Genomic DNA, 23,423 nt, shown 5'->3' on the forward strand with positions numbered 1-23,423 from the left:
GTAAGGAATCTGTACAAGTTGCTGGTGAGACCATATCTGGTGTACTAAGTGCAGTTTTGATCCCCTGATTTAAGGTGAGGTATTATTTTATTGGAGGCAGTTCAGAGAAGTTTCACGCGGATGACGCCTGGTACGGAGAGATCGTCTAAAACTATTCACTGGAGTTCAGATGTAAGAGGGGATCTCATATAGGATGTTTTAGGGGCTTTTGAGTTAATACTGAGAGAATGTTCCCCCTCGTGGGAGAATCTAGCATTGAGCATCTAGAACAAATTTAAGAATGAGACGAGGAGGAACTTCTTCTTTCAGAAGGTTAAGAATCATTGGACAGAGTTGTGGGGGCAGGGTCGTTGTGTAGACTTAGGGCTGACATAGATAAACTCCTAACAGTAGGAATATCAAGGATAATTGGGGAAAGGTTGAGATAGGCAATCTGTAGATCAGTAGGAGAATTAAGAGTAATGGGAAAGTGGACGTGAGAATGTCAGAACCCAACCTTAGCTTTTTTTTAGACTTACAGTGTGGAAACAGGCCCTCCGGCCCAACAAGTCCACACCGACCCGCCGAAGCGCAACCCACCCATACCCCTACATTTACCCCTTACCTAACACTACGGGCAATTTAGCTTGGCCAATTCACCTGACCCGCACATCTTTGGACTGTGGGAGGAAACCGGAGCACCCGGAGGAAACCCACGCAGACACGGGGAGAACGTGCAAACTCCACACAGTTAGTCGCCTGAGTCGGGAATTGAACCCGGGTCTACAGGCGCTGTGAGGCAGCAGTGCTAACCACTGTGCCACCGTGCCGCCCACTTTCAAACCAATATTTACAGAAATTTGGTTCAAGTCCCTTCATTTAAAACAATGATTTGATTTTTTGCCATACGTATTCATTAGAAATACAGTGAAAACTGTTGTTTAGTGCTTGCAATTTTAAGTGAAAAACTACTGCCTAATTCCCATGTACAAACATCAAGTGTACATGAGATACGGCTCAGTTTTGTCTCGAGAGCTAATATCTCAGTATTACGTATTTTGTAGGCTAATTCAAGAATAAATAGGTGGGAGAGGCGCTCGAGATGCTGGAGCACAACAAAAAATAGGTAAAAACAAGGACTGCAGATGCTAGAAATCAGAGTCTAGATTAAAGTGGTGCTGGAAAAGCACAGCAGTTCAGGCAGCATCCGAGGAGCAGGAAAATCGACGTTTCGGGCAAAAGTCCTTCATCAGGAATACAGGCAGGGAGCCTGAAGAGAGGAGAGATAAATGAGGGGGCAGGTGGGGGTGGGGAGAAAGTAGCTTTTGCCCAAAACATCGGTTTTCCTGCTCCTCGGATACTGCCTGAACTGCTGCGCTTTTCCAGCACCACTCTAAATCGACAACAAAAAACTTAAAGACCATACCTTCATTGGCTACTAGGCGATACCAGACCATGCAAAAGCGAGGATTGCAGATGCTGGAAATTAGAGTCTAGATTAGAGTGGTGCTGGAAAAGCACAGCAGCTCAGACAGCATCCAAGGAGCAGGAAAATCGACGTTTTGGACAAAAACCCTTACTTAGGAATGAGGCTGTGGACCTTGGAGGTAAAGAGAAAATGGGAAGGGGTGGGGCTAGGGAGAAAGTAGCTGAGAGTACAATGATAGAGGGTAACGGAGATAGGTCGGAGGAGAGGGTGAAGTGGATAGGTGGGAAGGAAGAGGGAATGTGGGACAGGTCATGAAGGCGGTGCTGAGTTGGAAGGTTGGAAGTGGGATAAGGTGGGGGAAGGGCAAATGAGGAAACTGGTGAAATCCACATTGATGCCATGGGGGTGAATGGTCTAGAGGCGGAAGATGAGTTGTGGTTCTGTTCGCCGAGCTGGGAATTTGTGTTGCAGACATTTCGTCCCCTGTCTAGGTGACATCCTCAGTGCTTGGGAGCCTCCTGTGAAATGCTTCTGTGACGTTTCTTCCGGCATTTATAGTGATTTGTATCTGCCGCAGATTCAATCAATAAGCACATCGACCTGGACCCAATATACCGACCACAGCAGCGGACAGCTGGAACTGACAACCGGAAACGGCAGATACAAATCACTATAAATGCCAGAGGAAACGTCACAGAAACGCTTCACAGGAGGCTCCCAAACACTGAGAATGTCACCTAGACAAGGGACGAAACGTCTTCAACACAAATTCCCAGCTCAGAGAACAGAACCACAACGAGCACCCGAGCTACAAATCTTCTCACAAACTTTGAGCAGAAGATGAGGCGTTCTTCCTCCAGGCGTTGTATGGTGAGGGAGTGGCGATCGAGGCGGCCCAGGACCTGCAGGTCCTCAATGGATGGGAGGTGGAGTTGACATGTTCAGCCATGGGGCGGTGGGGTTGGTTGGTACAGGTGTCCCAGAGGTGTTCTCTGAAGTGCTCTAAGGGTTGGTGTCCTGTTTCCCCAATGTAGAGGCGGCCACATTGGGAGCAATGGATACAATGAATGGCGTGTGAAAGTGCAGGTGAAACTTTGATGGATGTGGAAGTCTCCTTTGGGGCCTTGGTTGGAGGTGAGGAGGGAGGTGTGGGCCCAGGTTTTGCAATTCCTGTGACAGCAGGGAAAGGTGCCAGGAGGGGACGGTGGGTTGTTGGGGGGCATGGACCTGACAAGGTAGTTGCAGAGGGAACTACAGGAGGAGGATAAGGAGGATGAAATTGCAGTCTTTAAAGGAGGCAGCCATCTAGTGTGTTCGTATGTGGAAATGGTCCTCCTGGGAGAAGATGTGATGGAGGCGGAGGAATTGGGAATAAGGAATAGCATTTTTGCAGGAGGCAGGGTAGGAGGAGGTGTAATCCAGGAGTCAGTGGGTTTGCAAAAAATGTCAGTGTTGAGTCAGTCACCGTTAATAGAGATGGAAAGGTCCAGTAAGGGGAGGGAGGTGTCAGAGATAGTCCAAGTGAATTTAAGGTCAGGTGGAACGTGTTGGTGAAGTTGATGAACTGTTCAACCTCCTCATGGGAGCAAGAGGTGACGTTGACGCAGTCAATGTAGGCAGAAAAGGTGGGGAGTGATGGTGACGTAACTGCAGAAGGTAGACTGTTCTTCGTAGCCGACAAAGAGACAGGCATAACTGGGGCCCATGGCTACCCCTTTCATCTGGAGGAAGTGGGAGGATTCGAAGGAGAAATTTAAGGGTAGGGACTAGTTCAGCCAAACAAATTAGAGTGTCAGTGGAAGGGTACTGGTGGGGATGTTGGGAGGGGAAGAAACAGAGGGCTTGGAGGCCCTAGTCATGGCAGATGGAAGTGTATAGGGACTGAATGTGAAGATGAGGCATTGGGGGCCAGGGAAAAAGGAGGTCTTGGAGGCTGTGGAGGGCAAAGGTGGTCCCCTGTACGTATGTGATGAGTTCCTGGAGCAGGGGGTATAGGACAGCATTGAGGTATGTGGAGATGAATTCGGTTAGCAGGCTGTGACGACAGACCATGGCCTAGTCTGTGGGGAGCGGTCAGAATGCAGAGCAGCAGCAGCACGGAGTACCAAACCCACTGAGCTCGGGGAGCATGGCTTGGTCAGCAGGCAATGGTTGGAAGGCAGAGCAGCACGGAGTGAGTATAAAACTCACTGAGCTCAGGGTGAGCGGCCTAATCGTACATTGTGATTGCGAGAGATACTGGGGTGATATCAAAGGGAAGCTGCGACGTGTTTTAGATTAGATTCCCAACAGTATGGAAACATTTGGCCCAACAGTCCACACCGACCCAATCCCCTACTGTATATTTACCTCTGACTAATGCACCTAACACTATGGACAATTTAGCATGGCCAATTCACCTGACCTGCACATATTTGGCTCATGGGAGAAAACCCGAGGACCCGAAGGAAACCCACACAGACATGGGGAGAATGTGCAAATGCCAGACAGACAGCTGCTCAAGATGGGAATTGAACCCAGGTCCCTGTTGCTGGGAGGCAGCAGTGCTAACCACTGAGCCACCATGCTGCCCATACCAACTTGATTAGGTATTAGGAAATCTGTAGCAATTTTGAAAAACAGCATTGTAGAGAAGTATCAGAAATGAATTAACTTATACATTTATATAAATTAATAAAGTAACTGAGTCAAGATGGTTGGGCAGGTGATGTGCTGCAGCTGTATGCTGCCACCATTTCTGCAGCATGTGCTCGTTGCTGGAGGAACTCCGGCTCAGAATTAACAAGCTGGAATCTGAGCTTCAAACACTGACACACTCGGGAGGGGGAAAGAGTTACCTGGACGTTTTGTTTCAGGAGGCAGTCACACCCACTAGATTAAGTAATTCAAATTCAGTTGGTGATCAGGGACAACAGGGTGTGATTGCAAATGAGGTGGGTAGAGGGATCCTGAGTTCAGGAACGGAACAGCCTCAGTTCTGGACCTTGTCCAATAGGTATGAGATGCTTGCTCCGTGTGTGGATGAGGAAAAGGCCTGCGGGGAGAATGAGGCAGCTGACAACGGCATTGTGGTGCAGAAGGCCAATCAAGAGGGCGGAGCAAAGAGACAAGTGATAGTTACAGGGGGTTCTATAATTAGGGGGATGGATGGTATCCTTTGCAAGCCGGATCAGGAGTCCTGCATGGTGCCAGGACACAGGAAGGATATTGGAGTGGAAGGGGGAGAATCCAGGTGTTGTGGCCCATGCTGGGATAAACAACACAGGCAAAGCTAAGGAGGAGAACCTGTTTGGGGAAGACCAGGCACTAGGAACAAAATTATGGAACAGGTCCTTGAGGATTGTAATCTCTGGAGCCACATTCAAATTGGTTTGGGGATAAGAAAATTTGGGAATTAAACATCTGGCTAAGGGTGTGGTTTGGAAGAGAGGGGTTCCATTTCATGAGGCATTGGTATCAGTTTGGAACAGAAGGGATCTGTACCGATGGGACGGTCTCTACCTGAACCGATCTGGAACAAGTGTTCTAGGGAAAGGGACAGAGTGATCACTAGGAGTTTAAACTAGTGAGTCGGGGAGAAGGGAAAACGACTGAAAGTATGGTGGTAAGTAAAAAGGTAAGCAGCAGGGTAGCATGTGTTCAGGAGGGTTTAACTAGAAGGCAGACTATGAAAGAAGTAAAAATGAAGGTTAAGTCAGAAGATATTGAGAGATGTTGGAAATCATGAGGGTATGAAAATGGGCATAAAGGCACTTTACTGAATGATTGTAGCATTCGTAACAAGGTCAATGACTGAATGGCACAAATCACTGATTGAATATGATTTAGTAGCCATTACGGAGACATGCTTACAGGATGGTCACAACTGGGAGTTAAATATCCATGGGTATCAGACTATTCGGAAACAGACAGGAAGATGAGGGAGGTGGTGTGGTTCTGATATGAAGGATGACTTCAGGGCCGTGCTGAGAGATGATTTCGGTTCTATGGAGAATAAGGTTGAATCCATTTGGCTGGAAATTAGAAATTCTAAGAAGAAAACGTCACTGCTGGACGTAGTCACCACCAAATAATAACATCACATTGGGGCAAGCAATAAACAAAGAAATAACTAATGCCTGTAAAAATGGCTTGGCAATTATCATGGGGGATTTTTGATCTACGTGTCAACTGTTGAACCAGCTCAGTCAGGTTAGCCTCGAGGTGGAGTTCATTGAGTGTATCCACAATAGTTTTCTTGACCAGCATATAATGGAACTGATGAGGGAGCAAGTTATCCTAGATCTAGCCCTGTGTAATGAGACAGGAATAATTAATGATCTCATGGTTAAGGATTCTCTTGGAAGGAGCGATTACAGTTGAATTCAGAATACAGATGGAGAGTGTGAAGATAAAATCCAATACCAGGGTCCTGTGCTTAAACAAGGGAGACTACAACAGGATGAGGGAGGAGTTGGCTAAAGTAGACTGGAAGCAAAGATTTTATGGTGGAACAGTTGGAAAACAGTGGTGGACTTTCAAAGCAACTTTTCCAAAGTGGTCAGCAAAAGTATATTCCAGTGAAATGGAAGGACTGTAAGAAAAGGGGTAATCTGCCATGGGGTGTCTAAGGAAATAAGGCAGGCTATCAAACTGAAAGAGAAGGCATACAAAGTGGCCAAGAACAGCAGGAAACCAGAAGATTAGGAAAACTTAAAGGTCAACAGAAAGCCACTAAAAGAGCTATAAAGAAAAGTACATGAGAAAAACTAGCACCAAATATAAAGACAGATAGCAAAAAAGAGTGGCTAAAGTGAACACTGGTCCTTTAGAGGATGAAAGGAGACATTTAGTTATGGGAGATGATGAAATGGCTGAGGAACTGAACACGTATTTTGTGTCAACTTTAACAGTGGAGGACACTAATAACATGCCAGTAATTGACAAGGAGACAAAGGTAGGTGAGAACCTGGAAACAATTATTATGGAAGAGGTAGCATTGGGCAAGCTAGTGGAGCTAAGGATAGACAAGTCTCCTGGCCCTGATGGAATGAATCTCAGGGTACTAAAAGGTGGCAGGAGAAATAGCAAGTGCACTTGTGGTAATTTTCCAAAATTCGCAAGACTCAGATAGTTCCACCAGGTTGGAAAATAGCAAATGTCTTGCAACTGTTTTAAAAGGGCAGCAGACCAAAGATGGGAAATTTTAGGCTGGTCAGCTTAACTTTTGTACTGGGGAAGATGCTCGAGTCTATTATCAAAGAAGAAATAGCAAGGCATCTAGATAGAAATTGGCTCGTTGGGCAGATGCAGGATGGTTTCATGAAGGGCAGGTCATGCTTAACTAATCTTTTGAAATTCTATGAAGACATTATGAACATGGTGGACAACGGGGACCCAGTGGATGTGGTGTACTTAGATTTCCAAAAGGCCTTTGACAAGGTGCTACACAAGAGACTGCTAAATAAGGTAAAGATGCACAGTGTTACGGGTAAAGAATTAGCAAGGATAGAGGGTTGGTTGACTAATAGGAAGCAAAGAGTGGGGATAAATGAGTGCTTTTCTGGTTGGCAATCAATAACTAGTGGTGTGTCTCAGGAAAGAGTGTTGGGACTAGAATTATTCATAATTTACATAGATGATTTGGAGTTGGTGTCCACATGTAGCGTGTCAAAGTTGGCAGATGACACTAAGATGAGTGGCAGAGCAAAGTATGCAGAGGACTGTAAAACTTTGTAGAGGAACATAGATACATTGAGTGAGTGAACAAAGGTTTGGCAGATGGAATACAACGCGAATAAATGTGAAGTCATCCATTTTGGTAGGAGTAACAGTAAAAAGGATTATTACTTGAATGGTAAAAAGCTGCAGCGTGCTGCTATGCAGAGGGACCTGGATGTCCTTGTGCATGAATTACAGAAGGTTGGTCAGCAGATACAACAGATAATTAGGAAGTCACATGGAATTTTGTCCTTCGCTGCTAAAGGGATTGAGTTATGTTGCAGCTGTATAGGTTGCTGGTGAGTCAACATCTGGAGTACTGCACAGAGTTTTGGTCTCCTTACTCAAGGAAGGATGTACAGCCACTAGAGAGGGTGCAGAGGGGGTTCACTAGGTTGATTCTGGAGTTGAGGGGGTTGGTTTATGAAGAGAGACTGTGTAAACTGGAATTATATTCATTGGAATTTAGAAGAATTGGGGGGGGGTGAAGAGAAGAGGAGGGGATCTTATAGAAACATATAAAATGATGAAGAAAATAGATAAAATAGACGTAGAGAGAATGTTTCCACTGGCAGGTGAAACTAGGACAAGGAGCATAGCTTCAAAATTAGGGGGAAAGCAGATTTAGTACTGAATCGAGACGCAAGTTCTTCACCCAGAAGGTGGTGAATTTATGGAATTCCCTGCCTAGTGAAGTAGTTGATGCTACTTCAGTAAATGTTTTTAGAGCCAAGATAGATTTTTTTAAACAACAAAGGAATTAAGAGTTATGGTGAGAGGGCGGGTAAGTGGACCTGAGGCCATTAAAAGATTAATCATGATCTTATCGAATGGCGGAGCAGGCTCAGAGGGCCAGGTAGCCTACTTGTAGTTTTTACATTCAAAAAAAAAATTCAGATGAAAAAAACTTTTAAAAAAATTATTAAAGCCTTGACTTTCAAACATCTCACCTTTGAATTTGATAGTTTTCTTCTAAAATCGCACTTTGCTCCTGTCCAGCCAGAAAGAGATAGCCTGTGGGGTTGAACTGGATATCCACAGGTTCCTCATTCACCACATTTAAGTGCTCCTGTATTCAGGAAGGAAATTTACTACTATCAGAAATAATGGGCTCCTCCACTGATTCATTGGCTACATTATTGAAGCTCAAAAATGCAATTAAATAGATGTACTCAGTTGCTGGTACATTTTATTCAAGTGTGATTTTGTAGAATCCCTAAAGTGGAGAAAGAGACACCATTTGGTCACGAAGTCTGCACCCACCCACAGAAGAGCATCCCACCCAGACCAAGCCTTCCACCCTACCTCCATAAGCTCTCAATCACCATGGCTAATCCGCCTCGCCTGCACATTCCTGGACATTACAGACAATTTAGCATGGCCAATCCACCTAATCTACGCATATTTGGACTATGGGAAGAAACCAGAGCAACTAGCGGAAACCAAGGCAGACGTAGGGAAAACATTCAAACTCCACACATATGGTCACCCAATGCTTGAATCGAATCTGGGTACTTGGTGCTGTAAGGCAATGAGTGCTAACCACTAAGCTACTGCACCATCCTTATTTTCATTGGATTTGTTATCTTTAGTATTGCAGACAGCAATATTCTGAAAAAAAAATTGGTTTAATAGAACATTAGATGATTCATCTATATCTATTGTACAAGCTGATCATTTGTCAACGTTGAGTGCTTTTAATTCTTGATCAAACCTTGAGTTTACCTCAAAAGGTAAGCTTCTCACTGGAAGATCTAGAAGAATTATTCCCAGTTCACAGAACATCAGCAGCTCAGATAGTATGCAAAAAGAACTGGGTCTATTTACATCAGAGCAGCACAGACTTAAAGGCAGTCTGAGGAGTTAATTTGCCTAGCCTCCTGATAACATGGATGATACGGTGGCTGCCGACTCTCTAAGGTCAAGGGAAGTGGGTGAAGCAATTTCACTTTTGGGACAGGATTGTATTTTATGTGGATTCACAGATATGGAAACATACAACCAAAGTGATCTCCTGGATGAATTTTGAGGGACTCAAAGGAATTTTCCAGTGTCCTTTTCCCCTTTCGTGGTTTTTTTTTTAAAAACATACCATCATGCACAGGTAATCTCTCAGATCCTCTAGGTAAAAACAATGACTGCAGATGCTGGAAACCAGATTCTGGATTAGTGGTGCTGGAAGAGCACAGCAGTTTAGGCAGCATCCAAAGTGCAGCGAAATCAACATTTCGGGCAAAAGCCCTTCATCAGGAATAAAGGCAGTGAGCCTGAAGCGTGGAGAGATAAGCTAGAGGAGGGTGGGGGTGGGGAGGAAGCAGCATAGAGTACAATGGGTGAGTGGGGGAGGGATGAACGTGACAGGTCAGGGAGGAGAGGGTGGAGTGGAGAGGTGGAAAAGGAGCTAGGCAGGTCAGACAAGTCCAGACAAGTCATGGTGACAGTGCTGAGTTGGAAGTTTGGAACTAGGGTGAGGTGGGGGAAGGGGAAATGTGGAAACTGTTGAAGTCCACATTGATGCCCTGGGGTTGAAGTGTTCCGAGGCGGAAGATGAGGCGTTCTTCCTCCAGGCGTCTGGTGGTGAGGGAGCAGCGGTGAAGGAGGCCCAGGACCTCCATGTCCTTAGCAGAGTGGGAGGGGGAGTTAAAATGGTGGGGCACGGGGCGGTGTGGTTGATTGGTGCGGGTGTCCCAGAGATGTTCCCTAAAGTGCTCTGCTAAGAGGCGCCTAGTCTCCCCAATGTAGAGGAGACCGCACTGGGAGCGACGGATACAATAAATGATATTAGTGGATGTGCAGGTAAAACTTTGATGGATGTGGAAGGCTCCTTTAGGGCCTTGGATAGAGGTGAGGGAGGTGGTGTGGGCACAGATTTTGCAGTTCCTGCAGTGGCTGGGGAAAGTGACAGAATGGGAGGGTGGATTGTCGGGGGGCATGGACCTGACCAGGTAGTCACGGAGGGAACGGTCTTTGCAGAAGGTGGAAAGAGGTGGGGAGGGAAATATATCCCTGGTGGTGGGGTCTTTTTGGAGGTGACGGATATGTCGGCAGATAATTGGTTTACTCAAAGGTTTGTAGGATGGAAGGTGAGCACCAGGGGCAATCTGTCCTTGTTACGGTCGGAGGGGTGGGGTCTGAGGGCGGAGGTGCGGGATGTGGATGAGATGCATCTTTAGGAGGGCATCTTTAACCACGTGGGAAGGGAAATTGCGGTCTCCAAGAAAGGAGGCCATCTGGTCTGTTCTGTGGTGGAACTGGTCCTCCTGGGAGCAGATAAGGCGTAGGCATTGAGAATATGGGATGGCATTTTTGCAAAAGGTAGGGTGGGATGAGGTGTAATCCATGTAGTTGTGGGAGTCGTTGGATTTGTAAAAAACGTCAGTGTCAAGTCGGTCGCCATTAATGGTGATGGAGAGGTCCAGGAAGGGGAGGGAGGTGTCAGAGATGGTCCAGGTAAATCTAAGATCAGGGTGGAATGTGTTGGTGAAGTTGATGAATTGCTCAACTTCCTCGCGGGAGCACGAGGTGGCGCCAATGCAGTCATCAATGTAGCGGAGGAAGAGGTGGGGAGTGGTGCCGGTGTAATTACAGAAGATCAACTGTTCTACGTAGCCAACAAAGAGACAGGCATAGCTGGGGCCCATACGTGTGCCCATGGCTACCCCTTTGGTCTGGAGGAAGTGGGAGGATTCAAAGGAGAAATTGTTATAGGTGAGGACCAGTTCAGCCAAACGAATGAGAGTGTCGGTGGAAGGGTACTGTTGGGGACATTTGGAGAGGAATAAATGGAGGGCTTGGAGGCCCTGGTCATGGTGGATGGAGGTGTGGAGGGATTGGATATCCATGGTGAAGATGAGGCGTTGGGGGCCGGGGAAACAGAAGTCTTGGAGGGGGTGGAGGCCGTGGGTGGTGTCTCGAGCGCATGTGGGGAGTGCCTGGACTAGGGGGGGATAGGACAGTGCCGAGGTAGGTAGAGATGAGTTCAGTGGGGCAGGAGCATGCTGAGACAATGGGTCTGCCAGGGTGGTCAGGCTTGTGGGTCTTGGGAAGGAGGTAGAACCGGGCAGTGCGGGGTTCCTGGACTATGAGGTTGGAAGCGGTGGATGGGAGATCTCCTGAGGTGAGGAGGTTCTGTATGGTCTGGGAGATGATGGTTTGGTGATGGGGGGTGGGGTCATGGTCGAGGGGGCAGTAGGAAGAGGTGTCCTCGAGTTGGCACTTGGCTTCAGCGGTGTAGAGGCCAGTGCGCCAGACTACCACTGCGCCCCCTTTATCTGCTGGCTTAATGGTGAGGTTGGGATTGGAGCAGAGGGATTGGAGGGCTGGGCATTGTGAGGGCGAGAGGTTGGAGTGGGGGAGGGGGGTAGAAAGGTTGAGGCGGTTAATGTCCTGGCGGCAGTTGGAAATGAAGAGGTCGAGGGCAGGTAATAGGCCAGCGCGGTGTGTCCAGGTGGATGCAGTGTGTTGGAGGTGGGCGAAGGGGTCCTCGGAAGGTGGGCGGGAATCCTGATTGTGAAAGTAAGCTCGGAGGCGGAGGCTACGGAAGAATTGTTTGACGTCACTTTCTCCCCACCCCCACCCTCCTCTAGCTCATCTCTCCACGCTTCAGGCTCACTGCCTTTATTCCTAATGAAGGGCTATTGCCCGAAACGTCGATTTCGCTGCACTTTGGATGCTGCCTGAACTGCTGTGCTCTTCCAGCACCACTAATCCAGAATCTTGAATCCTCTAGCCTGCTCTGCCATTCAAAATGTTGTGGTTAATTGGTTAGTATTGGAACCTACACACTTCCAATAACCTTTCACCCCTTACTTATGAAGAATCTCTGCCTCAAATGTATTCAAAGATGATGCTTCCATGCCTTTCAAGGCAGAGAGTTTCAAAGACTCACTACCATCTTATAGAGAAAAAAATTCTCATCCATCTGAAATTTGTGATCATTGATTTTTAAACAGTGACCCCTGGATTCTCTAACAAGAGGAAGTACCCTTTTCACATGCACCCTGTCAAGGTTCTGCAGGATATTGTATGTTTCAATTAAGCCACTTCTTACTCATTTAAACTCCAAGCCTGTGTAAATTTTTCCTCTTAAGATAATCACGTTTGCCAAGAGTTGTCTAGTAAACCTATGAACTGCTTCGAATACATCTTTCTTTAAATAAGGAGACCTATGGTATACACAGTATTCCAGATATTATCTCAACAATGTCCTAATTGAAGCATAATCTCCTTTTGTTTTCAAATCACTTTGTAATAAAGAATAATATTCAATTGGTTCTCAAGTAATTTCCCTCTAATCAAAAACATGTCTGCTCACAACTACACTATGCTTCCAAAAATATATCTGCTCACAACTACACTATGCTTCCAACCATTTGGTCAATTACAAAGCCAAATTACATGTAATCCCACATATTTCCACTTTCATTTATATGAATTTGTATTTATAGATTTGTATTTATTCTTATATTAACCATTGTGAAATAGAAAAGCTTTAAAATCATAACAGCGAAGAATGTCTGCGCTTGCTTCGCTCATCAGTGTTTGTGCATAAATGACTAACTTCAGTTGGAGGGTTTGAGCTAAAGGGAGAGACTGAACAAGCTGGGGCTACTTTCCCTGGAGCGACGGAAGCTGAGAGGTGACAAATTGGACCGAAGAGTCTGTTGCCGTGCTGTACAACTCTGACTTCATAACACTTATCAGGTTGCCTATGTTTGCATTGTAAGATAAATTGTGTTATGATACAATAAGTGCCACTCCGACGTAAGCTGCAAATTAATGACTGTGACAAAAAAGTTTCACTGCAATGTTCAGATTCACCTCCAGTGTAATGACTGTGTTCCAATTTTCTGGAGCCATAACTGCAGAAATTAAACTTCCATCTTTTATCCATGTGTACTCATTTATTATTGGTCCTGCAAGTTTGCAATTTAATGGAGGAGTTTATGCTGACTGCTCAGTGGAGAAAATACATGTTTAAGTAACTATTATATCTGAATGCCTACATGTTGAACAATTTACACTCAGTCAGAGAAGTACAGCACGGAAATAGACCTTCGGTTCAACTCATCCATGCCAACCAGATATCCCAATCTAGTCCCACCTGCCAGCATCCACCTCATATCCCTCCAAACCCTTCCTATTCATATACCCATCCAAATGCCTTTTAAAATGTTGCAATTGTACCAGCCTCCACCACGTCTTCTGGCAACTCATCCCAAACACGCACCACCCTCTGTATGAAAACGTTGCCCCGTAGGTCTCTTATATCTTTCCCCTCTTACCCTAAACCTATGCCCTCTAGTTCTGGACTCCCCCACTTCAGGGAAAAGGCTTTGCCTATTTACCCTATCCATGCCCCTCATGATTTTATAAACCTCTTTAAGGTCACTCCTCAGTCTCCAATGCTCCAGGGAAAACAGCCCCAGCCTGTTCAGCCTCTCCCGATAACTAAAATCCTCCAACCCTGGCAACATGCTGGCTCAAGTGTTAGTACTGCTGCTTCACAGTGCCAGTGGCCTTGGTTCAATTCCAGCCTGTGGATTTGTTGGGCTGAATGGCCTGTTTCCACACTGCAGGGATTGTACGATACTAACCTGTTAGGGGCAGCACGGTGGCTAGCACTGCTGCCTCACAAAGCCAGAGACCTGGGTTCAATTCCCGCCTCAGGCAACTGTGTGGAGTTTGCATATTCTCCCCGTGTCTGCATGGGTATAGTGTCTTTAATGTAACAACAATGCTATGAACCACCTTGAAATATTTTATTTAAAAAAAATGACAATGGACCATACAAATACATATGACAACTGGCCAAAATATCTGAGGGTGGTGATCAGAACCAAATTGACCTTGTTGACAAGGTCGTTGATTGGCCTAGCATAACAAGTCTAATCAGGAAAGTCTTGGAAGACCACTGTAACCAGGAGATTAGATCTCCTCAGTTCAGGTGACTGACTCAGAGCTGGCTGGCCACAACAAGGGCCTGGGACTATCAAAAGGTCCAAAGCCACTTTACATGTCGACCAGGCAGTAATTCTGAGGTTTTGCAATGCCCGGCCCGGTGCCATTTGCTTTGTGTGCAATAGCAGAGGTGGAAACCAGGAGACTGGAGAGCCAAGGAATCATCAAACCAGAGCAATTTACTGAGTGTGCAACACTACTCATACAGACTGTGAAACTCAGGTTGGCTTTGGGGGAATTTTTAAGCAAACAGTAAACCACTTCTTGCAGCTGGATAAACAAAGAGGACCTGTACACAAAGTCGGTGGGGGGGGGGGGGAGAGAGAAAGAATATCCATTGCAAAGCTGGACGTAAGTCATCCCGCCTGCAAATGCAGCTAACCTGACGTGTCTAACCACGATATTCCAGCCACTAAAGTACAGAATGGCCTTAAAATGAATCAGTTAGTAATTTTCTACCTGGCATTTCCATATGTTTGTGGAAAAGCGCAGCAGGTCAGGCAGCATCCAAAGAGCAGGAGAATCGACGTTTCAGGCATGAGCCCAATTTCAGGAATGAGGAAAAAGGGCTCATGCCCGAAATGTCGATTCTCCTGCTCTTTGGATGCTGCCTGACCTGCTGCGCCTTTCCAGCAATACATTTTTCAGCTCTGATCTCCAGCATCTGCAGTCCTCACTTTCTCCTATTTCCATATGTTTGCATGGATTAACTTTACCAGCTAGAATTAATCCTCAACTACTTTTTATTTTGATACTGCTTAAATTTTCAAGAGTTAATTATCAAAGGTGCAAATCAATCTTGATTTGGAGCAGGAGGAAAAAGGTACAAGGCAAAAGAAAAATATTCCTCATCAGCTGGTGCCAAACTGTAAACCTAAATCCCTTGTTGGATCTAGTTCTAAAGCAACAGCCAAAAGCAAATACCATTGTCTGACAAGATTTCGGTTAGGTTTGCTCTGATATAGTTACCATAATAAGCTACTTTGAGCTGTATACTCCTTTTCCAGTCTGTCACTTGCGATCAAAGCACAGATAATATTTTGGGTCATAATTTGTAAGCTTTGTGTGCTTTTATGGAGTTTGTGTTCCTGCTACAGTCAAACAGCAGTTTCAGCCAAGTGTTCAGTACTTGGAACCCTGACCAACCTACCTTCTATCTTAACCAGTAAATCCACTAGTATAATCAGATTAAGGACAAGATATTGTAGATCATAATTTTAAGGATTGAATTTTTCACAGGGATTGTATACTGCCAGATTGATACTGAGTCATACTGATTTGGAACATCCAGCTTCTAATTCTTGCCTGTGCCGAATCATCTAATCTCACAGGTAGCTGTTGTACACAATTTATAACAGGAGCAAATAGGCAGAAATCAGCCAAAGTTTCTATGGGAAACCTTCAGGCTCAATTCCCACAGGGTCGAATATTCTTTCAATACTCATTGCACAGACTTGGGAAAGCTTGTGGGCAAGGTACTGAAAGGCTGCCAACACCTGTAAAATTGTACCCATGAATAAGTCACCAAGTTTGACAGAAAATAGATGGGCAAAGCGGTCTGAACATTTTTAAAAATAAATGTCTACAAGGCTGGAAGTTACCAGTAGTCCTTTAACCCCTGTAAGAAACCATTCACCAAAGTCAAAACGTTCAAGCAACAGTTAGCTACGAGCAACAGCCAACCAACTGGTACCTGGATATTGCGAAGGAAGTGAGCAGATTCAATAGACAGGTGGATATTTTCTGGCAGAGAGAACTGCTGGCGAATGCCTCCTACAGACAAGACTGTGGAGGCTTGGGCATACTGGGTACAAGAGAAAACAAATTAGCAACTGTAGCCAGAGACACTCAGTAAAACAAAACTTTACTTGGCCAATATGTTGGGTTGGACTAACTGATGCCACATTTTGCCTCTGTTATGCTGTTGTGTTGTCAGTTTTATTTTTATTAATAAGTGGGACAACACAAGATTTTCATTATTATATATATGAGGATTGAAAACATGCAGAAAATAAAATAAAACAAAACAAACTTCCGGTTTATTTACAAGATCACAGTTACATTATAACTTACGCAAAACAGCTTAGCACTTGGCTGTGTTTAACCCCTGCTTTCAGTAAAGTTGAGGCAACAGGTCGCCTTCACACTGGTTAGGTTTGGGCAATTTCAATTAACATTCTAGGCAGTGTTTGATTTACTTACATACATTCTCAGTTACAAATGACAGAGCAAGTTGTTGCCAAAGAAAAGATGAGAGAAAGTGGTTTTTAAGGAAAAACATTTAAATTGTTTCCAGCAGGGAAGCTGGCCATTATACAAAAAAATGCTTTGAGCTTCCAACAATCATATCTGTAGTTGCCCCAAAGTTGGAAAGTTCCTCAAAAAATTATAGAAATAATTATCAGTTACCTTCCCTCAATTGAACACTCATCTTTTGTATTTCAAATGATCAACCTATCAAACTCAGGGAGCTCATGGTGTTTGTCCCCCAATGAAAACCAGTCATCTCAAATAATGTTTGAATATTCCAGCAATACGTTTTTCAACCCAAAGGCACAGCTGCTAGTTTGGTGCAATTTCATTTGAATAAATAAGAGTACCATTCTGTCAGTGATCCCTCCTGGTTTCTCACACTAACTTTGGCACATGCAAACCATTTCTTTGACTAGATATATTATAAATGGTGGCAAATCTAAAACAGAAACAGAAAATGCTGGAAAGAGAATAGTAGACAAAAAGGAATACTGGACTCAATGTTAATTCCGTTTCTCTCCCCAGATGCTACGTGTCTCCAGCATGTTGTGTTTCAGAGCTCTGCTTTATGCTTTTCTACAGTTTGAGCTCTAAACCAAAATACAAAGTGAACAATTTTGTTCATATTTTCTCAGTGCCAGTTCTTATTTTTTTAGTGTATTTTCCTTTGATTTCTGGCTGACGAGCAGTTTCTTAAACAGGCTGCAAGCCAACCAAATGAAATTTTATTCCCAAACTGTATTCCACCCTCTAAAATGGTGTGTTGGAACAAGAAAACAAACTGATATATAAGCTAGACAAGTACATAGGATTACTGAAATGGTATCAGGGATATTGACCCAGAAAATTATGGAGAGAGATTACAGAAGCTGGACCAGTTTGTCTTAGAAAAAGGTGATAAACCTGAAAAAGCATTGCACATTGGTGTTGGAAGAATGAATGGTGACCTTACTGAAGATTAGATGGCATAGATGCTGGAAGGATGTTTCCCCACATGAGGGAATCTGGAACCACAGGGCAGAGTTTAAAAATGACATGACTCCAATTTAAGATGGAGAACAAGAGCATTTGTTCTTTCTGAACATTATGTCTTTGGAATTTTCTTTTACACTGCCAGCAAAGTCAGGAATTGTGGACGCAGGCAAAAAAAGTGGAATTATGGTCACGGTTAGGTAAATTTATCTAATGACGCAGCAGGTTCAATGCACCAGATGGACTTGCGTCTTAGAGCTTTATAAAGTCATGACGGGCATAGATAAAGGTAAATAGGGAAGGCCTTTTTCATAGGATGGTGGAGTTCAAAATGAGTGAGCATAATTTTTAAGGTGAGAAGAGAAACCTTTGAGGACGAGGGGCAATTCCTCACCAGCACAGACACTGTGGCCTACTGTCTGAAATGTCGAAATTAAAATTCAAAGGTCATAATTGAATATAATAAAGAAAGAGCAACATTCAGTTCAAGTGAAATGCAAAACTGGAGAACAAAGGAAAGGAATGGACCATCAGGTATCTGCAGAGTGCTGACATTTTGTTATATGCTTTTGTAGAATAGGCTTATAATAGAGAAAAGGCTACTTAAATTTTGTTTACTGTAAAATTAGTTTTAGTACCACTGTATCTAATTGAGACATGAAATAGTCATTATCCTTCTATTGATTTACTCACAGTTGGGTCTCTCTCTATGACCACCACTCGGACCCCTTCCCGAATTGCCTCTTTTTTCTTCAACCAGTAAGCAGTGGACCAGCCAATTACCCCTCCTCCCACAATGACAATATCGGCCCACTCAGGAGGCAGTCCAGGAGTCTGGTGCAATGGACTCCAATCACTGCCAGGAAGTACTTCCTTTGCTTTCTGCCTGAATTTGACAAACTCCTTTTCTAGATCTGGAACAAAGAAGAGCATTTCAAGGATAGATGATAACTACCACAAGCAAATAAAGTGCAAACATATTACTGTCAAATCTTCTTCAATCATGATCCAACATTCAAGCATATTTGTGCAACAAGTGATGGGAACCCTAAGAGATTTCACCCACAAACAGATGCCTAAAGGGCAAACACAGCACCAATATTATTTCCATGACTAAAGGAAACTCTCAGTTAGGTGTAAAATCCTAAATGAATCTAATTTATTTGGTCTGGTATTATACTGAGCAATGCAATTAACAATTGAACTATCAGTGATTTAGAAAAAGAATCAGCTAAGAGTTCTAAGTCTGAATGGTTGCTTACTTCAAAAGGTTATTGCTAATTAGCTTGGAGAACTATTATTTGTTTTGATGTAGAGGGAATTAATGTCATGCAGTCATTTACAGCACAGGAGGTAATTCAGCCTATTAAATTCATGCTGGCTCAGTTAAACAATCCAGCCAATCCCACTTCTCCACTGGTTTTCTGAAGACCTGTATTATGACAAGGGGTAACCCTCCCGCTAATTTAAACCAGCAACACGGAAAAGATTCACCCCGTGCTATAATCTGTTAAACTTCAAGAGACAAAGAACTATTCCCAAAAGTCACTAAAGTAAAAATTAAAACCTTCATTTTTTAAAAAAAACTAACAAAATAATTAAATAACAACTATTTACAAGACTTATCTCTAACCTATCTTTTACTCCCCCCTCTACACTACTGGTCCGACAAAAACCCTGATTAAGGTTTACCAAAACATTCACATTTCAAAACCAGCCAGCTGTCGAATCTTCTCTTTGTATCTTCCTCTGTCTTCTTTTCCTCTTCTTAGGGTTTTTGTTTCACAGATCGTTGCTACATAAGAGACCTTTAAGAGAACTATTCTACAGGCAGTCTGCATATGTTGATTCAACTTTTCAATTTGCTTAATATTTAAACCCCAAAGCATTGGATCATTTTATTTTTTTTTCAAGAGAACAAATGTCTTCCCTACACGGGATCGTTTCATCGGTCTTAATATTGTCAAAATACCAAATTAAAACTTGGTTGGAGTGGAGTATCTTGGGGCATGACTGGCTGAATTTGAATTTATTTTTTGTCTCATAGCAACCCAGGTACTGTGTGCTGCTGGAGCAAATGTTACACTGTAAATTCTCCAGCACTCTGGGCGCTTGTGAATTCTTTCAACTCTCAAAAGGTACAGCACACCTCTACAACTTCATAACACCTACAAGTTTATTTTCTCCAATACCCATTCAATTTTTTTGGTATTTATCAAACATTCAATGTCAACTTTCATTTTATATTGTACTTTTAATGTAATAAACAATCTCAGAAAGTTTCATAGGTATTATAGAACAACATTTGCCAATAAACCACAATGGGATTATCAGGAAAAACGTGAAGAAAGAGTATCTTTTGAATATCTCAACAAGGTAGAGATATTTTGAGAGGGAATGCCAAAGTAAAAGGTCCCCAGCAGCTGAACATACAACCACCAATGAAGATCAAGTGTGTTCAGGTGGCCAGAGATTTGGGAGAACTGGAAAACTGCATGAGGTTACAGAAACTGGAAAAGGTTCAGAAGAGATTTACTAGGATGTTGCCAGGTATGGAAGGTGTGAATTATAAAGAAAGGCTGAATAGACTGGGACTTTATTCACTGGAGTGCAAGAGGTTGACAGCCAACCTGATATGCCTATAAAATAATGAGGAGTGTAAATAGAGTTAATGGTAGTTGTCTTTTCCCGAGAATGGGGTATTTGAAGACTAGCAAGCACATTTTTAAAGTCAGAGGAGAAACATTTAAGACAAACACAAGGTGACCTTTTAAAAAAGAAAAAGAGGGTGGTTCATATGTGGAACGACCTTTTGAGCAAGTGGTGGATGTAGGCACAATTACAACATTTAAAAGGCATTTGGATAAGTACATGAATAGGAAAGGTTTGGAGGGATATGGGCCAGTAGCAGGCAGATGGGACTAGTTTAGTTTGGGATTATGTTTGGCATGAACTAATTAGGCCAAAGGAGATCATTTCTATGCTGTATGACTCTTAATAAGGAAGGGGAGGCCACAGAATGAGGAAAAATGTAAAATAGGCATGAAGAAAAGTATTGTCACAATTATTGCTTTAGATGTATTAACTGGTACGTATTGGGAACAGGTATGGCTGGCTAACAGAATTGTCAACGTATCACTTATTCACTACTTTATTTTCAACTGTAGTACTTCAAGGGGATGCTTCCCCACAAGTGGAAGGTGCTCTTTGATATTGCCAAAAATTAATGGCCAGGGTTGAGTCCATTTAAACTGAAAATGATCTCCAGCTTCTGAGAAGTCACAGAATGTTTTGCCAATGTAATGCCTCTAACTTTGAGTTGGGAATGCTTCTTTTTCTTGTAGTTAGAATAGCAATAACACTTGACTTTATTAATAAACAGTGCATAAAAGCTCATAGTTAAACTAGAAATTCAAAAAGAACAATTTGGCCTCAGAGAGGATTCACGGAAATGAGAGCAGGGATGAGGGATTTCAGTTTTAGGGTGGGACTAGAAAAGCTGAACTGAGGTTAGGTGATGATCTGATGGAGACGTTCAAAATCCAAGTGATTTCAATAGTGAAAATAAAGTTATAAACCATCCAATGCTTGAAGGATAAATAAACAGAGCTCACAGATTTGGCAAAAGAACCAGAAGTGACATGAAAACAACAAGTATGTAGTAAGCACTTATGGTCAGGTGTGCAGTGCCTGAGAGTTTGGCAGAAGGAAATTTGAAATGGGAATCAGCAAAATACCTATTCATGCTGTGGATTTTTTTTGGATGAAATGTTGAACCAAAGACCTGCTACTGTGAGGTAGCTACAAATGATTCAATGATCTTATTTGAACAAGTAGCTTTCCTGATATCCTGGCCAGCTTTATTCTTTCTCAACAGTTTGTTTATTCACATTTATCACTGTTGTTTGTTGAACCATGCTGTACCATTTGTGAATTTGTCCTTAATCTTAAGTGTGATGACTGATGTTGATAGGAAAATAGAAGTAGACCATACAGCTGCTTAAGCCTACTATGGCATTCAACATGATCATGATTGAATTTCTGCCTCAACTTCACTTTTCTATATTTCCCAAATCACTGCCAGCTGAGTGTATCAAAAAGGACATGAACATGGCACATGAAAAATTCAAATCTTAGCCTTGTTATCCAAGATTTACTCTTCACATTACAGCAAAAAAAATGACTGAAATAATAAAAGAAAAAAATTACCTTATCTGTCCATTTTGATGTCCCCCTTGATACTTTATTGATTCTGAATTGTTCACCTTGATAGCCCATGTTTTGCAGCTCATTAACATGTTTCTTTAAACATACCTTCATGAGTGGATTCTGTCAGTTTCAAATGACTCTTTTGTATTTCCTTGACAAAATTACTTCTCTCTCCAAATCTCTTGCATACTAAGCCTCTCTTTATACTTATTGTGCATGGCTTGCAACATAGCCTGAATAAAGTTTTGACAGGCAACGTGAAATTTGCTCTGAAACATATACAGCACATGTACTACTCCAGTCCAACTTTGACTGGGCCTGCAGTAGTATAGAACAATACTGAAATAAATGAAATTTGTGGTATCTATGTTCACTTTGTTTCTTAGCTATTTCTTTAACTGGTCCTGGTAGCAATCTGGCTTGTACAGACAATGTAAACCCAGACAAAGGTGTTAAAAATTGAAAGTTCAAGAGAGTTAACAATAAAAGATTGTATTTACCTATTGTAAATCATTGACAAGTAAAATCCAAGAACCTATTTGCTTGCTAAATTCTTTCTCAATAACTGCTGCCACTTACAAAGATCAATGGGCACACTAAATTTCCACCCCTCTGACAATCATTGTTCCACAGAACACTGGTATACATATCCATCCATCCCTTAAGGTAGGACAGGTAGATGAAGTGGTTAAGGAGGCATATGGAATACTTGTTTTTAGTAGCTAAGGGATAGAGTTTAAGAACAAGATGGTCATGCTGAAACAGTATAAAATATCAGTTAGATTCCAGCTAGTGTTGTGTTTAGGTCTGGAACCCACATTATGAGAGGAATGTGATTTCACTGGAGAGAGTACAGAGGAGATTTACTGGGATGTTGCCTGAAGGGAAGCTTAAATAATAAAGAGATTGAATACAATGGACATGATTTTGACGTATAAAATTATGACAGAATAGACTGGGTGGATGGGAAGAAGCTTTTCCCCCTTGACAGACAGATCAAAGACCTTTGAGCATGGATTTGAGATAAGGGGCAAAAGGTTGAGAGAGGATGTAAGGAAACTGATTTTGCCTGCAGACGGTAGTAGGAATCTAGAACTCGCTATAAGGACAGTGGAGACACATAAAAGCTCGTAACGTTGAAGTTGTACTAAATGTTCAGTTACGATTCCAGGGCATACAGAGCTGTGTGCTGGGACACAGGACTAGAATAGGTAGGTACTAGTTTTTGATCGGTGCAGACTCATGTCATTTATGCGGTAAGACAAAAAGAGCTCCTTTCACGAGAGTAACATATCTTCCGAGTTCTCATGAAAGGTCATAAAAAACGAAGTACGTTTCTCTCCTTCCAAAAAGGCTTTTAATTCTAAGATTGAACTGTAAAAGTGTTAGGAAGCGTCAATGTGTTAGCTGTTGGGGACGCTGGCGGTCACACTGCCACAGCCTTCCGTCGGGCTAACGCCAGACCCCCTTACCTTTCACAAAGTCGCTTAGCCTCTGTGCACTGGTGCTGACGGCGCGCCGGCCTTGCCCTGGGCAGGGTAAACAGAGGCAGGGACAGCGGCGCGGGGAGCCCAGGGGCCGGCACCTGCGGACAACTCGGCACAACATCACACCAACTGCTGGCCTGTGCGCGCGAGAGCGAGTGAAGCAGTGCGCGCAAGCGCAAAGCGCTGGGAAGGCGGGGCACCCACGACCCAGGCACGCGCTGACGTATTCGCCGTTACCTACGCCATTACGCCGGAACGGCTACCCATCACGTGATATCCCCTCGACCATTAAAGCGGGAATTTCAAACAAAAAGACCTGACTTCACTGTAAGCATGGTGTCTTTGCCCTTTCCCGCAGAGATATGGAGCTGCTGTACTCGCACCATTTCTCCTTCACTCGTTTTTTTCGGTTCGCGGTCCGCATGAAATGATCT

General features: G+C 43.5%; 1 protein-coding gene across 1 annotated transcript in view; it reads right to left on the reverse strand.

The window, feature by feature from the left end:
* The window catches only part of foxred1 (FAD-dependent oxidoreductase domain containing 1), a 41,306-nt gene extending 18,156 nt beyond the window's left edge, over nt 1-23,150 (reverse strand). The window contains exons 1-4 of the mRNA XM_060847079.1: nt 22,975-23,150; nt 17,987-18,207; nt 15,762-15,872; nt 8,059-8,177 (exon numbers count right to left, since the gene is read on the reverse strand). Coding sequence (XP_060703062.1) covers nt 8,059-8,177; nt 15,762-15,872; nt 17,987-18,207; nt 22,975-23,110 — 587 coding nt within the window. The 5' untranslated portion in view covers nt 23,111-23,150. The remainder of the gene's footprint in view (nt 1-8,058; nt 8,178-15,761; nt 15,873-17,986; nt 18,208-22,974) is intronic.
* Between the last annotated feature and the right edge of the window lie 273 nt (nt 23,151-23,423).

Source organism: Hemiscyllium ocellatum, chromosome 29 (assembly GCF_020745735.1).
Source record: "Hemiscyllium ocellatum isolate sHemOce1 chromosome 29, sHemOce1.pat.X.cur, whole genome shotgun sequence".
Taxonomy (NCBI): domain Eukaryota; kingdom Metazoa; phylum Chordata; class Chondrichthyes; order Orectolobiformes; family Hemiscylliidae; genus Hemiscyllium; species Hemiscyllium ocellatum.